The 20,984-nt window shown below is 36.0% G+C and overlaps 1 protein-coding gene across 6 annotated transcripts in view; it reads left to right on the forward strand.

The window, feature by feature from the left end:
• LOC132706420 (uncharacterized) overlaps positions 1-19,567 on the forward strand; it is a 71,379-nt gene extending 51,812 nt beyond the window's left edge. For 3 of the 6 annotated variants that reach the window (XM_060677752.1, XM_060677750.1, XM_060677753.1), the window contains exons 3-10: positions 10,059-10,231; positions 11,048-11,192; positions 11,250-11,460; positions 11,517-11,684; positions 13,484-13,678; positions 13,737-14,162; positions 16,007-16,285; positions 18,611-19,567. In XM_060677752.1, coding sequence (XP_060533735.1) covers positions 10,059-10,231; positions 11,048-11,192; positions 11,250-11,460; positions 11,517-11,684; positions 13,484-13,678; positions 13,737-14,162; positions 16,007-16,285; positions 18,611-19,068 — 2,055 coding nt within the window. In that variant the 3' untranslated portion in view covers positions 19,069-19,567. Of the gene's footprint in view, positions 1-3,290; positions 3,421-10,058; positions 10,232-11,047; positions 11,193-11,249; positions 11,461-11,516; positions 11,685-13,483; positions 13,679-13,736; positions 14,163-16,006; positions 16,286-18,610 lie in introns of those variants that run through there. The other 3 variants (XM_060677756.1, XM_060677754.1, XM_060677755.1) reach the window with 3 other exon arrangements.
• The last annotated feature ends 1,417 nt before the right edge of the window (positions 19,568-20,984 follow it).

Genomic DNA, 20,984 nt, shown 5'->3' on the forward strand with positions numbered 1-20,984 from the left:
ATGCTTCGTCCATAACAAGCCTTTTAAGCTTTCTCTTCATTGTGATTTCAAACTATTCTGCAAATAGCAATCGAAATTCATTACCACGCTTTAAGGATCTCAAAAATAGGTTCCTATATACGAGTTAAAGAGTTAGTAGAACAAAGGTAAATCAAAATAAAACAACAAATATTTTTGGGATTGGGTATGCAAAAAATATTAATTGATGTTCTATGCCATGTGGAAGCGATTTTTGAGGCAAACGTTAACATTTGATAGAAACCATTTTTTAAGTATACATTTATTTTTATTTATTTATTTATAAATACAGTGAAACTTCTCAATAGGGACACCTCTATTAGGTGGATACTCTTCTTTAAATGGACATGTTTTTTTGGAACGAAATATTTACTACCCCTTAAATTTAAAACAAACTCCTTTAACCGGACAGTCTATTAAAGAGACGCGGACAACACTATCCTGACTAAAAAAAAATACCTCTCTTAAACGGATGTTAACCTCCAATAACAGGACAACGCGATGCTAAAATATAGGGAAATTATCTTTTTTCTTGTCCTTTTTCATTTTTCATATCGTATCGTATTATTTATTACGTCGTGACTTGCAATTTTATTTTGCAAGGAAATGCCGTAAGTGGATTCCACAATTTTTAAAATGGCACCTAATAAAATAACTTCTTATTTTGCCAGAAAAAATGGAAATTGTTAACGTTTCGGAAAAGGAAATTTTGTGAGTGCGGAAGCTCTCAGAAAAATTTAATATCGGGAAAACTCAAGCGGCGGAAATTGTGAAAAGTAAGGACAGCATTCGGGTACATTGGGAGTCGGGAAGTAATATTGATCAAAAAAGAAATTTTGTGAAAACTGAGAGACTTCAAATTGACAAAGTGTGTTTTGATTGGTTTTCTCGGTTGCGAGGTCAAAACATTCCAATATCGGGGCACTTAGTAAAGGCCAAGGTTCAAGAAATAGCCGAAAAGCGTCCAATGGATGGCTGGAAAAGTGGCGCAAGAGATATGCGATAAGTTTTAAGTGTATCTCCGGAGAATCAGCAGAAGATAATATCCCACTAGCTACGATACTTGAAATAGAACGATGTGTTTAGATAATTGAACATAACGCAAGAACCTCTTGGACACTCTGTTGGAATCGGCAATATTACAGCGACTGAGGAGAATAGTTTGAACATTGAAGGTGCAATTGAAAACATGAAAGAACCTGAACCGGAAGAAGACAGCGATCAAGAAAATGATAGTATTTAGCCTAGCACAATTCAGAGCTATAATGAAGCCTTAAAATAATTAGCGATCTAAAAGTTTTTGTTTAAAAATTTAGAAGATCATTTTCAGTCAAGTTTTTTTCCATAGTTTTTTGTATGTTTTTAAAAAAATAAACGTAATACAATTTATGTTGTTTTTTTCATGCACCTCTAATGAGCGGACATCTCTAATAAGCGGACAAAACTAGAGGAACCGTGAGTGTCCGGTTATGGGAGTTTTCACTGTAAACAAATAAAATGTAGGGATTACTGAGGTACACCCGAAGTTATATTGTACCCTTTGATTTTATCACATTTACAACAACACACTGAGATGATCCGTACGAGTAACTCTTAAAGAGGCCGAGCAACATCGTGTATAGCGAAATTCAACAGTTTCGCGGCAAGAGTTGGGTGGTGTTTTTTATCAAAAACTTTAGAGAAATTAGTGTAATCGGCACAAATCTCGAACCCTTTTTCCATATTGTCACTCACTGACTGAACAAACGGTACCAAATTAGTTAAAATTGATCTTTTACGAAAAAATCCGTACTGATTCGGGTCAATACGCCCCTTAACAATAAATAATAGTTGCTCCAAAACAAGTGACTCAAACAACTTGACGAAGTGGTTTAAGGGAAAGGTGGGTCTGTAGTTAGCTACCGGATTTCAAAATGGGCACGACTTGGGGGATTTCCCAAAGTTCAGGATATTTACTAGTTAAGATGGATTGATTGTATAGCAAAAAGAGGGGTTCACAAAGATCGGGCCATGATTTTAAAAATATCGAAGGAAAACCTTTTGGCCCAGGTCCCTTTTTGGGATTAACAGAGCATAAAGATTTCCTTACATTTTCTTTTGATGGTGAAGGGATGCCAGATGATTCAAAAACACTAGTAAAGAAGCCTGAGAAAAGTTCACAGAAGCATGTGAGGTGTTTAGTATCATTCTTTGTGGCATTTTTTTTGTTTTTTTTTTGTTGCAAATAAAGGACCAAAAATATTTTGTATCTTGCTTAATATTTTGTTCTGTTACTGCAATGTACGCTTTGAAATCTTTACTAATATTAATTTTAACGGTCTTTTTTCAATTCGAAACAATTTCATAAACTATTTGTCCCCTATTTTTCCAGTCCCCGTGTGCTTTTTACCACTCCATAACCATTAAGGATATTTCCGTTTTTTTATATTGATATGTGTATCTATGTTATATATTTTCCATTTTACTTTATGGTTGCGCAAGCATAAAACCATAAAGCCAACCATGGAAAAGAAAATCGACGCTTTTGAAAATGTATTCATATCAAAGAATGTTGCACGAATAACTAATATCGCAGTGCTTGGACGAATGCACGAATCAAAAGAAGTGACGTGACTGAAAAAGCTGATATATATGATATGTAATGCAAAGTAATAGGTAGGAGATACTGAGGCTCATTATAAAAGCCATAGTATTGTTCAACATCTAACAACATGGTTCAAACATCTAAGGCGCGGGTATGGCTGCTCATCATATTTTAGAGAGATATTTAGAGCGGCAGTTTCCAAAATTACCTTGGCCAATTGGATCGCCAACCTTGGACGGTCTGAGATGAAGAAAATATCTTCTTAGTTCTCAGTATACAGGGATATAAGAAAAGCATAAATGGTTGTATTATCATCGTAAAATTTCTCTCGATTTTTTAAAAGTTTGATCGAAGGGTCTAATATATCTATTTACACCACCCCAGAGCCAATTATGCACTGATCAAGCGTGTGGAACGTGTCACTTTAATACTTCTTCTTTACTTCTTTACCCAGTGTGGATACTTTAGACTATGGAGTAGAAAAATGTAGAGTTGAATGTAGAAAAAAGTGTTTCCTCAATGCGTCCCTGGCGATTCGTCGTGCTATATGGCGAGCGTATCCTTTATTATTATTGTTCATGCCGTATTGAGCAACAAAAACTGACGTAAGGAATAACAATTACAAATTAGTACATCTGTTCGTCCGTGCAGGAGTCGCGCGTTTAACGCCAGTCATTCACATGCGCGTGATTTTAAATACGTAAACCTTCTTCCCGAAGTTAAAAATTGTTTTGAAATTTCCAAACAACGGGCGATGTAAATAAAGTAGAGTGAATTATAGGTTTTGGCCATAACAGTATTGATTTCCGGTTTATATGGTGAGTTGTAGATAGGCGGGCGTGCAGGAAGTTGTTGAATTTAATTCGTTTAGGTACTGCCAGGTCTTATCGACAAAACGTATAAAGTTACACACAACTCTCGTATTATTTTTTCTAGATATAGTTTCTATTTGAATCTCGTTATTTGGTTATTGCAAGGTGATTTTTTTGCTGCAATTTTCTTAGGGGATAAATATTATTTCGCTTTATAGTCTATTTCAAATATGTGTAGAGTAATAAAACCTCATTAAGTATCTAAAGAGACCAGAGAATGATCCAACTAATACTTACGCTTCTTTCATTGTTGGGAATTGATTTCATTGCAAAAATATTTTTTTATCGACCACCCTGGTTTGAGTCGATTGGGTCGACAAGATACTCTTAAAAAGGAAAGAATTTTATTTTAATAGAATGAAAATTAAGTATTATGACAATCATTTTTTTGATTAAACTTTATACAAAATATGCGTTATGCAGAAATTAATTTATAAAAAATCATAATATTGTCACCTCTCATAATAATAATTATTGTCACTTTCTCAGCGGTTTGATTAAACCGTTGCTTAAAGTCCTAAAGGTCTACAAATCCTTTTACTTGCGCCCATTTCAGTGATATGGCGGTATGCACACCGTATTGTTTGCTATATCTTCCAGAGTATTGGTATTGGTATTAAAGGGGGGCGCCCTCGCGGGCGTCCAAGCACTTAGGCCACCAGATGGGCCCGTTGTGCCTCCAGGCCGCTCTAGAGGGCGTCCAGAATGCCGCCTCTCCTGTAGAAGGTCAGCAACTCCTTTAGCCCAATACCGTGCACTGAGTCCGGATCGATCAGGGCCGTTCCGAAGACTCCCAATCTTACCCATGTCAAGGCAGGGCACTCGGTGAGCAGATGATACGGGGTCTCCTCCCCTTCCATGCACCACCTACACTCCGGGTCGTCTCCAATGCCTAGCAAGCAAAGATGCCTCCTAAGCCTGCAATGTCCTGTGTAGGCCCCTGTTAGTGCTCTACACTCCCTTCTGGTCAGTCGAAGCAGCTCCCTGGTCCGAGGAAGGGCGGGCCCATCCATTATAAGCCTCGCCTGCCTCATTCCCGGAGCAACTCTCCAGCCCCCCGCGGCCCGGTCTCTCGCCCAGGCTTCGAGAGCTCCCCGCCTCACACACGGGGCGATCCCCAAGCGGGGCTCTGGCCCTATATGCCTATGCGAGGAGCCCTCCCTGGCTAAGGCTTCCGCTGCCTCATTGCCCCGGATACCGGTGTTACCCGGGACTCAGACCAACGTGACCTTTCTCTCCTCAGCCACCCTCCTCAGTACCCCTTTGCACTCCTTTATCAACAAGGAGCGCGTACGCACTGACTTCAGCGCCATGAGTGCAGCCCTACTATCCGAGCAGAAGAAGACTCTCCTGCTTCCGTAGTTGAGCCGAAGCACCTCTCTGGCCGCCATCAATAAAGCGAAAATTTCCGCCTGAAACACAGTGCAGTACTGCCCCAGAGGGACCGACAAGCTTGATCCCGTTGTCTCGCAGTACGCTCCAGCTCCGGCCAGATCTCCCATTCTGGACCCGTCCGTGTACCAGACAAGTCCATCCCAGGAGCCGACTCTGCCCTCTCTCCAATCTTCCCTTGATGGAAAGAGAAAGGTCAATTTATCAAAGAAGGTCATCTCGGGGATCATGACGTCACTCGGCATGATCATGACCCCGCGATCCCCGCGACAGCCCTCTAAAATGTCGTACGGACTCCGATTGAAGGTTCCCTCCCTCCAGAGCCCGCAGCTCGCCAGCCTCACAGCTGTCCTGGCCGCCTCCATCTGCACCTGATCCGCCAGAGAGGGCAGCCCCACCAGAGCCTCCAGGGCCCTCGTGGACGCCGTTCTCATGGCGCCGGTTATGCAGAGGCAAGCCAATCTCTGCAGTCTGTCAAGAACTAGCCTTGCTTCCGCTCTTTTGGTCCCCGGCCACCATGCCACTGCCCCATGCGTGAGCATAGGCACCACCATGGTACCGTAGATCCACTGCATGATCTTCGGCCCCAGGCCCCAAGTGCCCCCTACCGCTCTCCGGCACGCCCACAGAGCTCCAAAGGCCGACCTTCCAGAGTATACTTCATAGAACAATGTTTGCTGCATGTAATATCTGGTCGATATTTTCTACTACTAATCAGCCTAAAGATATTTTGACAAAAACATCCGAATTTGGGCTGTCGTGGTAATTTCCCGAAATAATGAGGCAAAATAGATCAGGTAAAATGGTAGATGGGCAAAAATGACAACAAAGGAAATTTGTGAACTTAAGATTTACAATAACGACCAAAAGTATTTGCACAAAGTTTACCTACTCTGTTGAACTGGATGGAATTTCCTATTTTATTCCTTATAATTTTATAAAATAGCCTATAGTTCTCCTGTAAAAAAGTTAGCGTATCTAGAGGGATTACAGGTGTTAGAAAATTGGAAACATTTTTATCCCACTTCTGACTTACGGGGCAGTTTTTAAATGGAAAAAATTGTTTGATTTTGCAATTTTGATGTAAACAATTTCAAACAATAAAAAGCTAAACTAAACATATGTGGATGTACAGGCCAATTTGGATGCTTCTATAGATCTCGGTAACTATAAGAGCTATGGAAGGTGCATTCTCGGTCAGTTTATAAACTATCATTTAGTAAAGTGCATACAAAAAATCCAATTTTTTGTTATAAGCCAATGATGATACTATTCTTCAATTATTTTATTTCTAAATTGAAATCAAGATCAAATTGGTAGAATTACGATCGTGACAAAATATCGCAGGAATGGAATTACATGGTTTTAACAATGTTTATTTATTATTTTCTTATAGAATGACCGAATAATAGATTTTTTTCCACTTTTTATTTAGTTTCTAATTTCACATGAGTAAGTTGTGTGATTTTTTTACAATTGTGGTTTCACCCCGAATATATTTTTCGATTTACTTTTTTGTCAAACTAAATGTAATTTTAACATCCAGCATTTTATATTTTATATAGAAACGGTCGTCTTCCTGCAATAACCCTGAAAATATCAGTAGTCATAACCAAAGAAGAAAAATATTGAAAAATCTAACTTTATACAAAACCAATCAAACCGAAGAAATGCATGTCAAAAATACGATACTCTGAAAATAAACTCACTGCGCAAATCGTTTTCATTCTATTCTAAAATTAAATGACCTATCGATAAATACGTTAGCTATAGAGCGTCAATAAAAAGTTATATTCTGAAAGATTTTCTCTCATATGAACCTATCGAAAGTTTTTCCCGCTAGCTTCAAATTCTTTTAAAAACTTTTTAAAGTGTGATGATATCTGAAGCTGGGAATAATCAGATGTCAATACTCGTTATTATTATTTTATTATTATTCTATTAAACTTTGAATGTGATGGATATTACCTACCCTACAAGTCACAGTAATACAAATGAGAACTATGCCCGAATTCCTTTCCTGTTAAAACTGGTATAACACTAAAATTGAACTGAGATGGTTTTTACTTGATGAAAATCGAACTTTTAGTTCTTATTTATTTTAGTAACACTAAACACTAAAATAACTAATTCACAATCATAATTTTAAAATAAATTATGATTTCCCACAAAATCTTCAAACAATTAGATAGTTGTGTAGAATGTCTCAGGGTAAAAATAAAACTAAATAAATCAAAAAATTTAACAATTGGGTGTTTCTATAGGCCTACAAATTTTAGTCTAAATATATTTGTTGATGAATTGGAAAGTATATGTCTAGACCTTTTTCCACACACTGATAACTTAATCTGTTTTGGGGACATAAATTTAAATTTATTCCACATAAGCGAGTATGGAGTTCGTTCATACCTGGATCTCTCAGATACATTGGAGCTAGAGCAGATCATCGATGGGCCGATTAGAGAGACATGTACCAGTAAAAAGGATTACCCATTATTTTCAGAAGAGATAAATGTCACTAGGTCGGGCACTATTGATGACAAAATTTCGCCTCACAAATTGATTATTGCGGATGTTGAGTTGAGTGCGCGGAGAGATCGAGTGGAGCCAACTATGCACAGAGACTTTAAAAATGTAGATATTATTTTTTTGGACAATTCCCTAAAATCTATACCTTGGCGTAATTATGTTTGACTTAAATTCTGTTGATGCAAAACTATCTTTCTTTAATGAAAGTATGAACATTCTATTGGATGCTTATGCATCAATAAAAACGGTGACCTTTAAAAAGAAACACTTACCTTGGATCACTGAAAACACTAACGTTCTAATAAAATTCAGAAATAAATCCAAATTTAAGTACAATAATAAAAAAATATTATAGAGTGCTTAGAAACTTTAGTAACAAAGCGATCCATTGCGAGAAAAAAGAACATTCTTTAAACAATAAAGAAAAAGATTTAAATGTGATAAAAAATACAAAAAACACTGGAAAAAATATTCCTGACCAACTATCATCTATTCTATCAACTATTCCAGTCTCAAATTCAACATCGTCAATGATCGACTACTATGAGAATTCTCCTTATCCTCAAGATAAATTTCAGTTCTCTATAGTTTCAGAATCACAAATTGCACACTTTCTCACTCAAATTAAAACTAGAGCGGTTGGTCATGACGGAATCCGTATTAACTTTATCATTTTTTGTTGCCGTTTTTCCCTCTCTTTAGAAAGTAGCTAATATTGTCCCTCTTCCTAAGATTGGCAACCCTTAGTCGTTTAGTAACGAAAGGCCCATCCTACCAATATTATCCAAGGTTATAGAACGTGTCCTACACACTCAAATTACAAATTATGTTGAAAAGGAGAAAGTAATTGACAAAACACAGGCAGGTTTTAGGAGTTGTGCTACAGCGCTTCTTAATATGACAGATGACATCATTAGAGGTATTGATGAAGCTAAGTGCACTGTGTTGGTTTTACTCGATTGTTCTAAGGCTTTTGATACCATTTGTCACAATATTCTGCTACCCATTCTTAAATACTTAGGTTTTGGAGAGGCATTCGTAACTTTAATTAATAACTACTTAACAGGGCTAAAGCAAAAGGTGGTCCTGAACGGGGTCGAGTCTGTTTGCCTAGACATAAGAAGCGGAGTTCCTCAAGGCTCAACTTTAGCTCCTGTTCTCTGATGACAAGCAGCTCTACCATGTTTTTGACTCCTCTCGGTTGCAGCTTGAGTGCCAAAATATCAACGTGATCTTGAACGAATCGACAGAATTTCCAGAGATCACGGTTTGCTTTTAAACCCAAAAAAATCTTCTGTAATGTTTTTTGGTCGGCCGCTGGATGTTAAGCGTCTTGCTTCTGAAGTAATCATACAAATAAACGATATTACTCTTCCACTTAGATACAAAACTTCACTTTGAAAAGTATATTTCTACTTGTATGCAAAGGGCTATTGGCCGTTTAAAAGGGTTATATAGCTCAGGGCATATTCTAACTCGAAATCTTAAGAAAACCTTATGCGATGCTCTTGTTCTCTCCGTGTTTAATCACTGTGATGTCGTATATGGGCCTTGTTTGCTAATTCGTCACAACGTATTGAAAAGATTCAAAAATGCTGCCTGAGGTTTATTTACCTCTCCGAAAAAATAACTTTTAGAACATACGTGAATAGCTTAGATCTAAGATTTAAAGGGGTCATTCAATTTGTCACCGATCTGGCTAAACTACATAATGACCTGCCCCATTCCTTTCAGAATGCAACAATATAGAATATTATGCAACAATTGCGGTAAATGGCATTTGAATCACAAATTTATTTGACACCAGCGGAGCTAGTGGTTAAAAAAAAAACATCTAGAAGTTACAGAACGCAGGAAGAATCAAATCACTGTGCACTGCTAGAGTTCTTTAAAAATTTGTGGTACTTACAGTACTTTAGCCTCGACTTTAGCTAATAGTTTTTTTTATTTACAGAGGTAGGTTTAGGTTTTTGTTTCTGTTACGTAATTAAGTTATTAACGAAATTGCAACTAAAATTGCACTCTTGCCCTTTCTTGCAATTTTCCTTGTCGAAATTACCAGAATAAAGTATATTATTATTATTATTATTATTATTATTATTTTTTTTTTCACAGCATCGACTTCTAGGCCATTAGCTGATTCCTTTGTATTTTATTATTTATTATTATTATTATTATTATTATTATTATTATTATTATTATTATTATTATTATTATGATTGCAGAACATAAAACGGAACTATGATACAGAACAGTTGAATAAAATCTCAAAGATGAGAGTTCAAAATTTTTCTGCGTCGTGTTAAAATGTGCTAAACGAAATTACCTACAAATTTTTGTTAGAACATTGTTATTGTGCACTCGCTATATTTTAATGTGCTCCAAATCATAGCCAAACTCTTCCGAAAGCCGTTCCGTTTTACGGTCATTGTTAAATGAAGCAGACCGCGCCGATCTGAGTTCCATTGATTTTAATGGCACGGCGTTTCTAATCGAGTCCATTTTTAGATTAGACTAGCTTTTCCGCAAGACTCGGAGAAAATGTATGTCAATTCTAGTGGAAACAATGCACGTATTGTCTGCAACAAAAATCTCGTGGGAAATACTTTTACATTATACGAGGTGCGACGCGTATTTCAGGAGCTTTTATTGATTTTTCGCAGGAACTCCTCAAATCGTTCAACCAAACGACGAAAGACAAGTTCGACAAGCCGTTGGATAACAAATTTCCAGTAGCAGACGATGAGAACATCGAGTTTAGAAGAAAACCATCTATTCAGAAGAATCGCGTGTCGAAAACTACCGATTTTGATTTTAGACGCCGCAGGCTCACAAGGTATATTACAGAAAAAAATAAATAAATCTAGAAAAAGGTATAATTGATCTGTTTCTCTCACTTTCTCTTTCACTGTCCCTTTCTTTTCGGCTCTCTATTTTTTTTTTTACATTTTTTGAGGAGTGTAGAACTAGTTGGTAAGTTGGTGGTTGGGGACATGGTGGGAAAGACTTCTTTTGTAAAGAGATAAAATAAAATTGACTTTAGTCTCTGGAGCGCTAATTTTATGAAAAACTCCGTTTTGTCTCTAGAGGACGTTTGTAAAAACTCTGCAAATTAATCAAGGCTACGTAACCTTTCTATTTTGACAAATAAGTAAAATTTGAATTCGAAAATGTTAAATGTTTTTATTCAGGTTGTCCCGTTTCCTCGTTATTGACAAAAAAATGCCATTTTTTTATATAGGATCTTCTAAAATGTTTTTTGTCTAGGAACCGATGACTCACCTACATCTTTTCTAATAAATCGGACTATAACTAAAAATAAAAGCACACTTTTAAAATTATTTTATCCTTTTAATTTTTATTTCTTCAATATTACTTTGCGTTTTCCATTCATTCGTCAATTTGCTTTCGAATTCGAATCTTTCTTTTTTTATTTTTGTTCTTCCTCCTTTTTTGTCCATGTTTTTTGTTTTACCTTTGACTAAGTAATAGATATCAACGACAGTTTCAAGATTTCTTATTAAATAAAATTGCCTCCTTTTTACTATTTACTAATGCCCCATAATTAAGTAGATATTTTATTTCGTTTATATAATTTTTTGTTTCTATTAAAGAGCAAAACGGTTTTCCATGTGTGTTTTAAATTTTTTAGTCCAAATGATGCGAAAAATTTCGAGATACGGGGACTCGTCAAATTTCAACTGCCCAATCAAAAAATAATTACAAAACTAAATGAGGACTACATAGCGTACGAAAACGAAATCTTCTACAGAATCAACTCCAAAATGAAAACTAAGGTACAGTTCCTAACATTGTCAATGGCGAAATTGTTAATCTCAGCTTTACACACTCAGGAACTCATAAAGAAGAACGTCGTTTTGAAGGGTGCCAGATATTTGAACAAAAACAAAGAGGTGGAGCTCAAAGATACGTCAAACTTGGCATACATACTCTATTTCGACTCGCTCAAATATGCCAAAGAGTTTATGGAGAACGAGAAAATTCAAATTTACTTCAACAACGAGTCCAAGACTACCATCAAGAAAACCCTTCTTAGGTTTTTGGGTAATTTATTTAAAATTTTATACGTATATCGAAGGGGCTCATTTTTTTCCTATTAGGAAAGAGATCTAGCAGGGAGATTTTAGAGAAAAAAGGCATCTATAAAAACGAACCGATATTTGGCAATACTCTGCGTGATATTTACTCAAAGTGCGGCACCGAAGTCCCTACGTTCATTTACAGGACCATCGAACTAATAGAGAGACCGGAAAATATTAAGAGCCTTGGTAAGTCCCAAAACTACTCCTCGTCTCTCACAGATCATAAACTTATTTATTCATTTTTTTAAGGTTCCAGCAGTTTTTTTTTACTTTAGTAGTAATTTATAATCTTTTTCTTGCTGTTGTTAGGTGCGCGTAAACCATCAGCCCGTTTTCTATGTTTCGTAAGCCTCTATTGTTCCTTCTTTAAATATGGCAGAGGTTTTCTAAACTCTTACGGATTTGATAAAATTTAAACTAATGTTTTCTTTACAGTGTTCTTTACTATTTTTGTTTTCTATACCTATCCAATGAAGTTATTCCGTAAGATTCATTTTTATTTATTATTTGTAAAAATGCCTTAGCTTATTGATATCTAGTGAACCCTATACATTTACATTTTAAATTTAAAGTAGTTTATGTTATTAAAGGAAATGGCTATTGTCTGTTTTTATTTAAAATCAGCCGATAAAGAACCAAATATAAAACGAAATAAAGATAAACTTACCCTCTAAGGAGAAGAACCGATAGGAATTACAATAAAAAACTTTTTTCAAAATTTCAAAATTTGGGCTCTGATTTCGAGAAAAGTGTTGGACTATAAGAAGTTCTTAGGATTATTGAAGGTACTTAGTCATAATTAAAAAAAAAGCAGTTTAAGTTGATTTACTATTAATTGATTTAGCAACAGAAACAATAATTGATCAATTTCTCAACTTTGGTTTACCGAAGCTATTTAATAGCGACAAAAGAATATTTTTAAGGAAATTAAATTAGCGGTTTAACTGTAAAATGTAAATGTAAACCATATTTTATATTCAGGGCTCAGTAGATAGCGATAAGTTCAAGCGTGCTTTTGTAAATGATTAATAACAATTAGTATTATGGAAAAACTTCGAATCGATAGAGAAAAATCACTTTAAAGCTGTCAAGCTAGCAAAACTTTTGAAAAATCGCTCTACTTAGGTTCTCGACTAAATTCTTTGGCTCTATTAAGGTCCCCGATTGTTAATATTATAAAGGCAACAGTTTGAAAGATATCACATATAGAACATAGAAAAACATATTTAAAAAATCTATTTTTTTACAATATCTCAATAAAATTCAAAAACAACGCGATATCATTTAAATATAGGTGAAATCGTAATATGCATAAATATTATAGGGAGTCCCGTTTAAATATTGCCAATCTTTTACGAAACACCCTGTAGGTATAACTGAAATTATTAACCTTTGATTTTGTGGGACATAGATATTTTTTCGTGATAAATAACCCAAACCTATATAATAAGTACTGTGGCCATAGTACATGGTATGTCCCATAGACATTTGTAGGTCATCTAATGGACATCAGAGAGTGGACGTGAAATAAGATATCTATTTTGTTAGCTGAACATCCACATTACCTTTAATTTAATTTTAAATAGAAATCAATTAAAAATAAAATGAATACAGCAGTGAAGTTGTTTGTCTATACTACTTATACAAATGAAACCAAAGTCAATATAACGCTGTAGATTCGAGTAAAGCAAACGAAAAGGGAAACCCAAAAAAGTGATACGATCCTGTAGAGGAGCAAGGGGATCTTAGTTGTGCATTGGTTTGGTTCAAAGATTTTCATATCCGGACAGTATTTCTTACATCAGTAACATTTTTATTATGCGGTTTGCGGTTTGCTGTTGCTTGACTTTCGCAAGTTGTCGTGTTTGGTTAGCTGCGATCTGCTTTCTCGGTTATCTGTTTCAATGTTTTTGACGGTCCATTCGGTTTGTTGTTTGTCGAATCCAAGGTCGTTGAAAATAAAAAAAATACTGTTGTCACTTTAGGTCTATACAGAACCTCGGGTAACTTGGCCACCATTCAAAAAATCCGTTTCGAAGTGGACAACGGCAGACTGGAGATCCTGAGCCAATTCACCAAGGACCCGGACGTATTAACCGGTAGTTTGAAACTATTTTTCCGGGAACTAAAGGAACCTCTAATTCCGTTAGACGTCTCGGACAAGTTGCTGGAAATTGCCAGTAAGGTTCCGTCCCGTTCATCGTCCGATGCGAATTCTAATGTTTTTTTTTAACGCAGAACTAGATCAAAGTAAACTAGGAACGAAAGATTTGAACAAACTGCGATCGATACTCGTGAACGACCTCTGCCGCGCGAATTTAATCACCTTGTCGGTTATGCTTAAACACCTGCTGGAAGTCGTAAAGTACAAAGACGAAAACAAAATGGACGCGTACAACTTGGCCGTCTGCTGGGGGCCGTCGATGGTGTTCGGCTGTCATAACGGCGACCACACTCCCGAGTATACTAGAGACATCGTGACTCAGTCTCAGGACGCGACCAGGCTAGTGGATTTTCTGCTCGGGTTTTATGCCAGGTACCCGGGGGAAATGGCAAGCCTGAGCAGAGGCGTCGATACGTTGGAACCCAAAAGTCCCCTGCTCAGGCAGGAGTCGAAGGACAGCTTCAGTAGTTCGGATAGTTCTTCCAAAGGACAGCGAAAAGGTAAGATTTTTGTGAATGCGTGGGACAGTGTTGAAACCTCGAACTTCTATTATCTCTATTTGAGTGCCCTCGCCAGTGATAGCGAATATAGAGGATAACCACTCTTTCTTGAAACTGGCAAAGTAGCGCTGACATAAAATCCCACATCAGGTAAAAATAAATGTAAGTCTTGATAAATTATTCAAGTGGTTCTCCCAAAATTCTTCCTTCCTGTGCCAATTTATCAAAAATCAACTCTGCGTGTTGTCTTTCACGAATTTTAAGGCAAATAGTAACTACAAAGTAACTTATAAATTTCATGCTAAAATAGCATGTGTTTTGAGGTGCGGGGTTTGCTTCTGGGAATCTTCCTGCGCAGCAGTCAGAAGAAACAAATACAGACTTATATTAAATGCTGGAATAAGTAATGCAATTCCTTCCATCTTATTGAGCCCTTTAATCGTCTGGTAAGTCTCGTGATTTAATCAGGAGACAAAAAATTTAAAATAAAACTAACTCAGCTTTTATTAAGTGGCTGTTTTTATAATCTAACTTAATTCTGTTTGCCTGTTTTTATACCTTATTACCTATATTTTATGTAGTATCTTTTTACCTACATTGGAGTATCTGACAGATATAAAATTAATTTTAATTCTATATTGCAAGAAGGTGCTGTACTTGGAGGCGCGGAAGGGGAAGATGTGATCATTTGTTCATTTCAGTCTTTTGGTGTCCTTAGTTTTTTTGTTTTTGTTTTTTACAATTTCAAATTTGTTTAATGTGGCCCTTCAGCCTCACTTGGATCCTTGTGAGAATCTAAAACATTCAAACTGTAACTGACTTGCTGAAAGCAATTCTAGTATCGGAGTTCTAGCGTGCCAAAATATACATTCAACAAGCCCTACACGACAAACATCAGAAGGAATATACGCACCAACGAGACGGACGTAATTAACATGGTTCGAAGTGAAAAAAACGATCGGATACGGAATGTACTCCAAATCCGTCAAACTTGACATTATGATGGCTATCGGTAATATGCCCAGCGTGTTCCACACGAAGTTTGCTAGCATTATTATATCCGCAAAAGAAATCACCACGCGCAAAGTGAGTGGTAAAACTGTATGAATACAGATAGCAGAATCAACAATGTCTTTAATTGGATTAAACGGCACGGGCATTTCAGAGAAAATCATGCCGCCCTGGCCAGGAGGGCTGCAGAACAGAGCCTTTTGTCAGTCTGGTGAGTTATTAAAAGAAAGGAAACTCCCGGAAGCAAATTATCAAACAATGGGCTGACAAAAAGATATATTGGCTAGCTATAATGCGATTGAGCTATCCAAACCAAACAGCATCCAAACAGTATTCGAAAAAAACTATGTATCACGACAGCTATTTTTACGAGTCATTGCCTACTCAATCAACACCAATTCATATTGAGCAGCAACCCCACGTGCAGGGTGTGTGAACAAGAAGATGAGACAGTAGAACACATCCCGCAAATGATTTAACCTTTCGTTTAAGCGTAAAGCTTGCTTGGCGAATCATATCCATCTCCTACGATAATCAGGGAGACACTAAACTTAATGTAAAACTGAGTGCTCTATAAAGGAGGAAGCTGCTGAAGCCTAAGTACTGTAGTGCAGGCTTACACTTACACTAACACTTACAGATCGGAGTTCCAGCAGCGATATGAGGATTAGAGGAGCCGTTTCAGGCACATCGTATCCTATTAAGCCTTGAAATACAGGGATGAGATGAAATTGGTGGTATAAAAATCGGGTTTTTAGCTATAAAAATCAAGAGCGTCATGTAAAAATCTCAGATCTTTCGCTATATCACTTGTGCCTTTGCTATTGTTTCAGACGCGAGCAACCTCAGCCTCAGCGTCGACGAAGGAGTGAGGAAAATGATAGAGCTGATCGAAAGCGGTATCGAGAGCGAGGGCTTGTACAAGAAGTCGGGCTCGGTCGATCGGTCAAATAAAATCTTGAAGAAGATCGTGAAAAAGAAGTTTTCGGAGACCGACAAGAATAAGAACGATATTCACGACTTGACGGACGCGTTGAAACGATACCTGAGGGAGTCCGGCGAAGTGCTCGTTACGAAAGAGGCGGTGGAGCAAGTACTATTCATTTCTGGTGGTGAGTGTTTTACCTAATGTATTACCTCAGTTTCATTCGAATCGGCTGCTCATTGGCGTTGTTTCTACCATGCTGTAATTTTTGAACATTCTGTTCTAAGTATTTCTCAAGATTTCTTTCATTTAATTTAAAATTTATATTTTTATTAATAAATAGGTTTAACGTAATTGTAGTTTGTTTCTCTGAAAATATTTATTACTTAGGACGTTAAAGTTTATAATTTCTGATGATCATGGGTTGTTTTGTATCTCTTCCCCTTTTCAGCGAATTCCGTTTCAATTTCATTTCTTTCAGAATCATTTGCTGAGACTGGATTTATGTAAATTTGCGTAGAATGTGTATGTTGTTTCAACCCCTAATGATCATTTGCGGCCGGCGTTGACCCTTTAAGCCTCTTTCATCCCTTTAACCCTCTCTATGAGGAGCCAGCAAATGTACCTTGACAAAAATTCAGTTTTCAGTGCGATAGATCTTCAATTTTCCTATAAGAATTTACATGTAAAAATGATGTCATTTGACAATGGCAATATATTCCGGGATATCATCTGCTCGTTTGTTAAACTCCGACTGGAATCTTGCAGACGTTTCGCCAAGATCCAAGTGATGCCAAGTGTATTGTAGTACAAATGTAATTAGTATTTTTTAAATGATGTTCAAAAAAAATATAAATCCATAATTATTAATACAAGTCTACAAATTTAAACTTTTTGACAGATGGTTTTATTTTGAAAACTGCTACTTTCAAAAATTCGATGCATTTATATGCATTACGTAAGGTTTTTTGTTGCAAATATTAAAGGAAAATAACGATATTTCTAAAATAATTTATTTTTTTATTCTGTAAAAAAGTGGAATCCTAGCTAAACAAAAGTTTGAAAAAAAGCTTTTCTCAGATTTTTTTTAGTGAAATTTGCGTCTTTTTGCCGGACTTTTGTGTCTGGCTGTATGTTTTTAAGGGCGGATCCCGTTTTAACATCCAGCAATAGTCCGCCATCATCATTATTCTCTATCTGCCTTAGTATCCGTATTCTTCGCTAACTGCTCCAAGATTTTCAGGAAAATAGTCCAAGTATGAAAACAGGATATGCACTTGCTAATTTATACTACAACCCAGATGATGAAACATATTTTGAACAATACTTTCGTAGTTTTCGTCTTTAGAGTTCCCAAGAAACCTATTGAATTACTTTTTTAAATCAATGTTCTTATCTGCGGCCCAACAAAAATACCTCCTTGTTCTAGAAGCCCATTTTCTATTTGAGTCCAATATCTATCTCTTGCCCGACTATCCCACTCACAAAGAAAGCATGGAAATTTTGTATAACCCCCCTGTTGTCCTAGGAGCAGCACTTTAAGGTCACCACAAAGCACCATCTGATGTTCTTAATAGTTTATTTTCTTCAAAAAAAGTCCAAAATGTTCATACGTTTCTTTTAAATGTACCGAATATGTAACGGAAAGTCTGGACGCTAACAATTGGGATGCAAATACCAAATTAAATCATTTAATTCGCTCTGGTTAAACGCTTCGGGCTCTCTGAAATCTGAGTCATCTGGGTCGGAATTAGATTCCTCCGATTCTGACGATATGATGTTTTCTAGTTCTTTTGAGGCGGAAGGTATCCATACAATTTCTTATTTTTTCTGTCGAATACCATAGGAACACCAAATGCATCAGCGCAAATGGAACAAACACTATGAGGAGTCCGGGACTTATATTGGTCGCCAATTTTTACACCAAAATAAGCGTGGAATACATACACAGTACTACGACGATTAATACAACCAAACTGCGCATAAGCAGGTTATGCTTCTGCGCCAACTCTGTGGCTTTACAGTGAAATCTAATATTATCCAGTGTCGCCAAATCGCATTTAATGTCATAAAAATCAATTCATTTAAAAATCATGCCTAACATGGAACAAACATATTCCTGTCATGGGTATGCATATTAATAAAATAATATTTTTAAGATATAACTCCCTATGAAACAATGACGTGATAGAGCAAAAATATGGCGGTTTTTGGAAAAAGGACCCCCAAAAATATAGAAATAAGCGTACAGCTTTCAAACATCAAAATCACTAAACCTGTGTAATTTCGACTTTTTCTTGGATCATATATATGACATAAATTTTTTCTCTCTTTATGTTTTGTATTTGTCTTAGCCCTTCTTCATTTCTGTTTTTTTTTTAATACTTCGTTCCATATTTTTTACCTTTTATCGACCGGTTTTGTTTGAAAAACAGTTATTCTTAACATTCGTTATCGTTTTATTTTAATTTTATTTTTTGCTATTCTTTGCTGTATTCTATTATTGTTACAGATAATAAACAGGTCGATTTGGATGTCCTATCGCGAAGAAAAATCTGGTCGATAATCGAAGACACTCCCAAAAAAGACACCTTAATCTACATCCTAAGACACCTCGCCAAAGTTGTCGATCACCAACCGCAACACAAAGTGACCAAAACCGATATAATCAACATATGGACCAAAGTCCTCAATTATCGCCAGAAAGTTCACAAGTCCGACGATCACTTTTCCAGATTTTTGACGATATCTGTCGAGACCTTCGCCGAAGGTTACCAGCTACCCTTACCTGACGTGGTTAGGCAAAGTTTCGGCAACTCCGCGCAGAAAAGCGGCAACATGACGGAACTTTTGAAAGACCTAAAAAGTCACCAGGAGCGCGACCGATTTAGTCGGTACGATAACGTAGACAGTGACGTAGTAGGCGAGGCGTCGATACTCGACGACAAGACTGAACGGACCAAATTGTGACCGACGCTCTGTATTTCCGGGCAATATTTTGTGATACGTTGATTAGAGGCGTCCCAAGGCGGCTCGAAGGATCGAGTGCCGCCGTGCTTGGTTTTCTTATTCTTATTTCTGTTTAGTTACCTCCTTCTTCTAGTCGAGAATAAGACAATTTGGCGCGAAAAATAATGTTTTTTTACTCCACTTTTTTGTATATACCTAAATGAATGTGTAGTTTTATCGATAAGCAGACAATACTCTCTGTACATAAATCGCAAATATAGACATTCCACTTTATATTTTTTTGAAATTCCTCTTAACCTTCAAAACGAAAAAAAAAATCCAAGGGGGCCAAATAAAGGTGTTATAAGTCGGAAACCATTGGACATTGACACTAAAAAAAATTATTTCTAAAATGCTCAAAATAAGTTCGTGGAAAATACATTTAGGATTCCCAAGCGGCGTAACTACCATTTTATATTTTTTATCGAACTCACAAATTGAAAACCTGACTTATGTGGATGGAATAAACTTAAATAAATAATACTTAAGAGAACAGTTGTTTCATATTTTTGACACTATGGCCCCAGCACATGAAGCAACATTAAAAAGCCAAAACTTTTTTGTTTGACTTTCAGAATTAAGTGATTTAACGCAAAAGTAAAGTACAAAATTTATGAAAAAAGAACAAAATTGCCACAAACATATTAATGATCACATAAATATTGTTTAAAAACTGATAAAAAACACTGTCTAAATTATTGCATTAATAATATATTAATAACTGTAGGATTTTTTAGCAAGATTTTAGTCCATTTAATATAAGTCCCAAAAAAAAATATTTTGCCTGAAAAATTGGATTGGATTGCATAATATTTAATTCATATATGGTCAATGAAGAGACAGTAAACAAACACACACAAACACACACACACACACACACATATATATATATATATATATATATATATATATATATATATATATATATATATATATATATATATATATATATATATACTTTTGGCAACATTAGTGTTTTTGTTGTGCAGTAAAAAAAAATCCCATATTTTGCACACCAAATTAACCACACTGAATATATTATTAGTATTACCAAAGTACCCTCATTCTTAAATTTGCATTTATATTTTCCGTTATAATTAAAGTCCACGCAACCAAGCGCTTTTTATTGATGCCGTTGGGGCACCTCAAATTTGGTTGGTTTTGGTTAAATTTTCAATATCCATCAGCAAATTTGTGCTTTCTTGAGTGATATTTCCCAGAGTATTAAACGAGACCAGATCAGATTTTTAGAAAACACTTATCTGTTGACAATATTGGTAAACGAGATTTCAAATGACCGCGCATGCGCATACTGAATGACCCTCACAATATTTTTTCATCGACGCTTCAAAAGTTCCGGTATTATGGGCATGGTTACACACTTTCAATTGAATTTCAATTTTAATTTCTCGAATACATTATTAAGTTATGTAAGCGAAATATAAAGTAAAGTGTAATCATGGAGCATATCTCATAAATCAATTATAAAAGGTCGGTGGTTAATTTAAATAAAACACCATATATTTTAACGTACCAGTGAACATATTTTTCAATTATGGAATGGTTTTGATGACCTATATACCTATTCTACCTATTCAATACCTAATTCTTCGCGTTTTCGTAGAATACGGCAAATTAATGTTTCTGATAAAATGTAAATAAATATCTTATCCACATCCACGTACAGAATTCATTTCGGCTATCAAAATCATTTCTATAAAGTTCTTGGAAATCTGGGTTTATTAAGAAATCTCGAAATATTTTTTTGACTAATGTTGTTTTTAACAAACTACTGTTGTATTGTTTTTTCTTATAACTAGTACGTCCACTTTGCTTAAAGGGGTTTATTATTCTTTTAGAAACGTCTAGATGACGAG

Source organism: Cylas formicarius, unplaced genomic scaffold (genome assembly GCF_029955315.1).
Source record: "Cylas formicarius isolate icCylForm1 unplaced genomic scaffold, icCylForm1.1 PGA_scaffold_8__14_contigs__length_24414737, whole genome shotgun sequence".
Classification (NCBI taxonomy): Eukaryota; Metazoa; Arthropoda; class Insecta; order Coleoptera; family Brentidae; genus Cylas; species Cylas formicarius.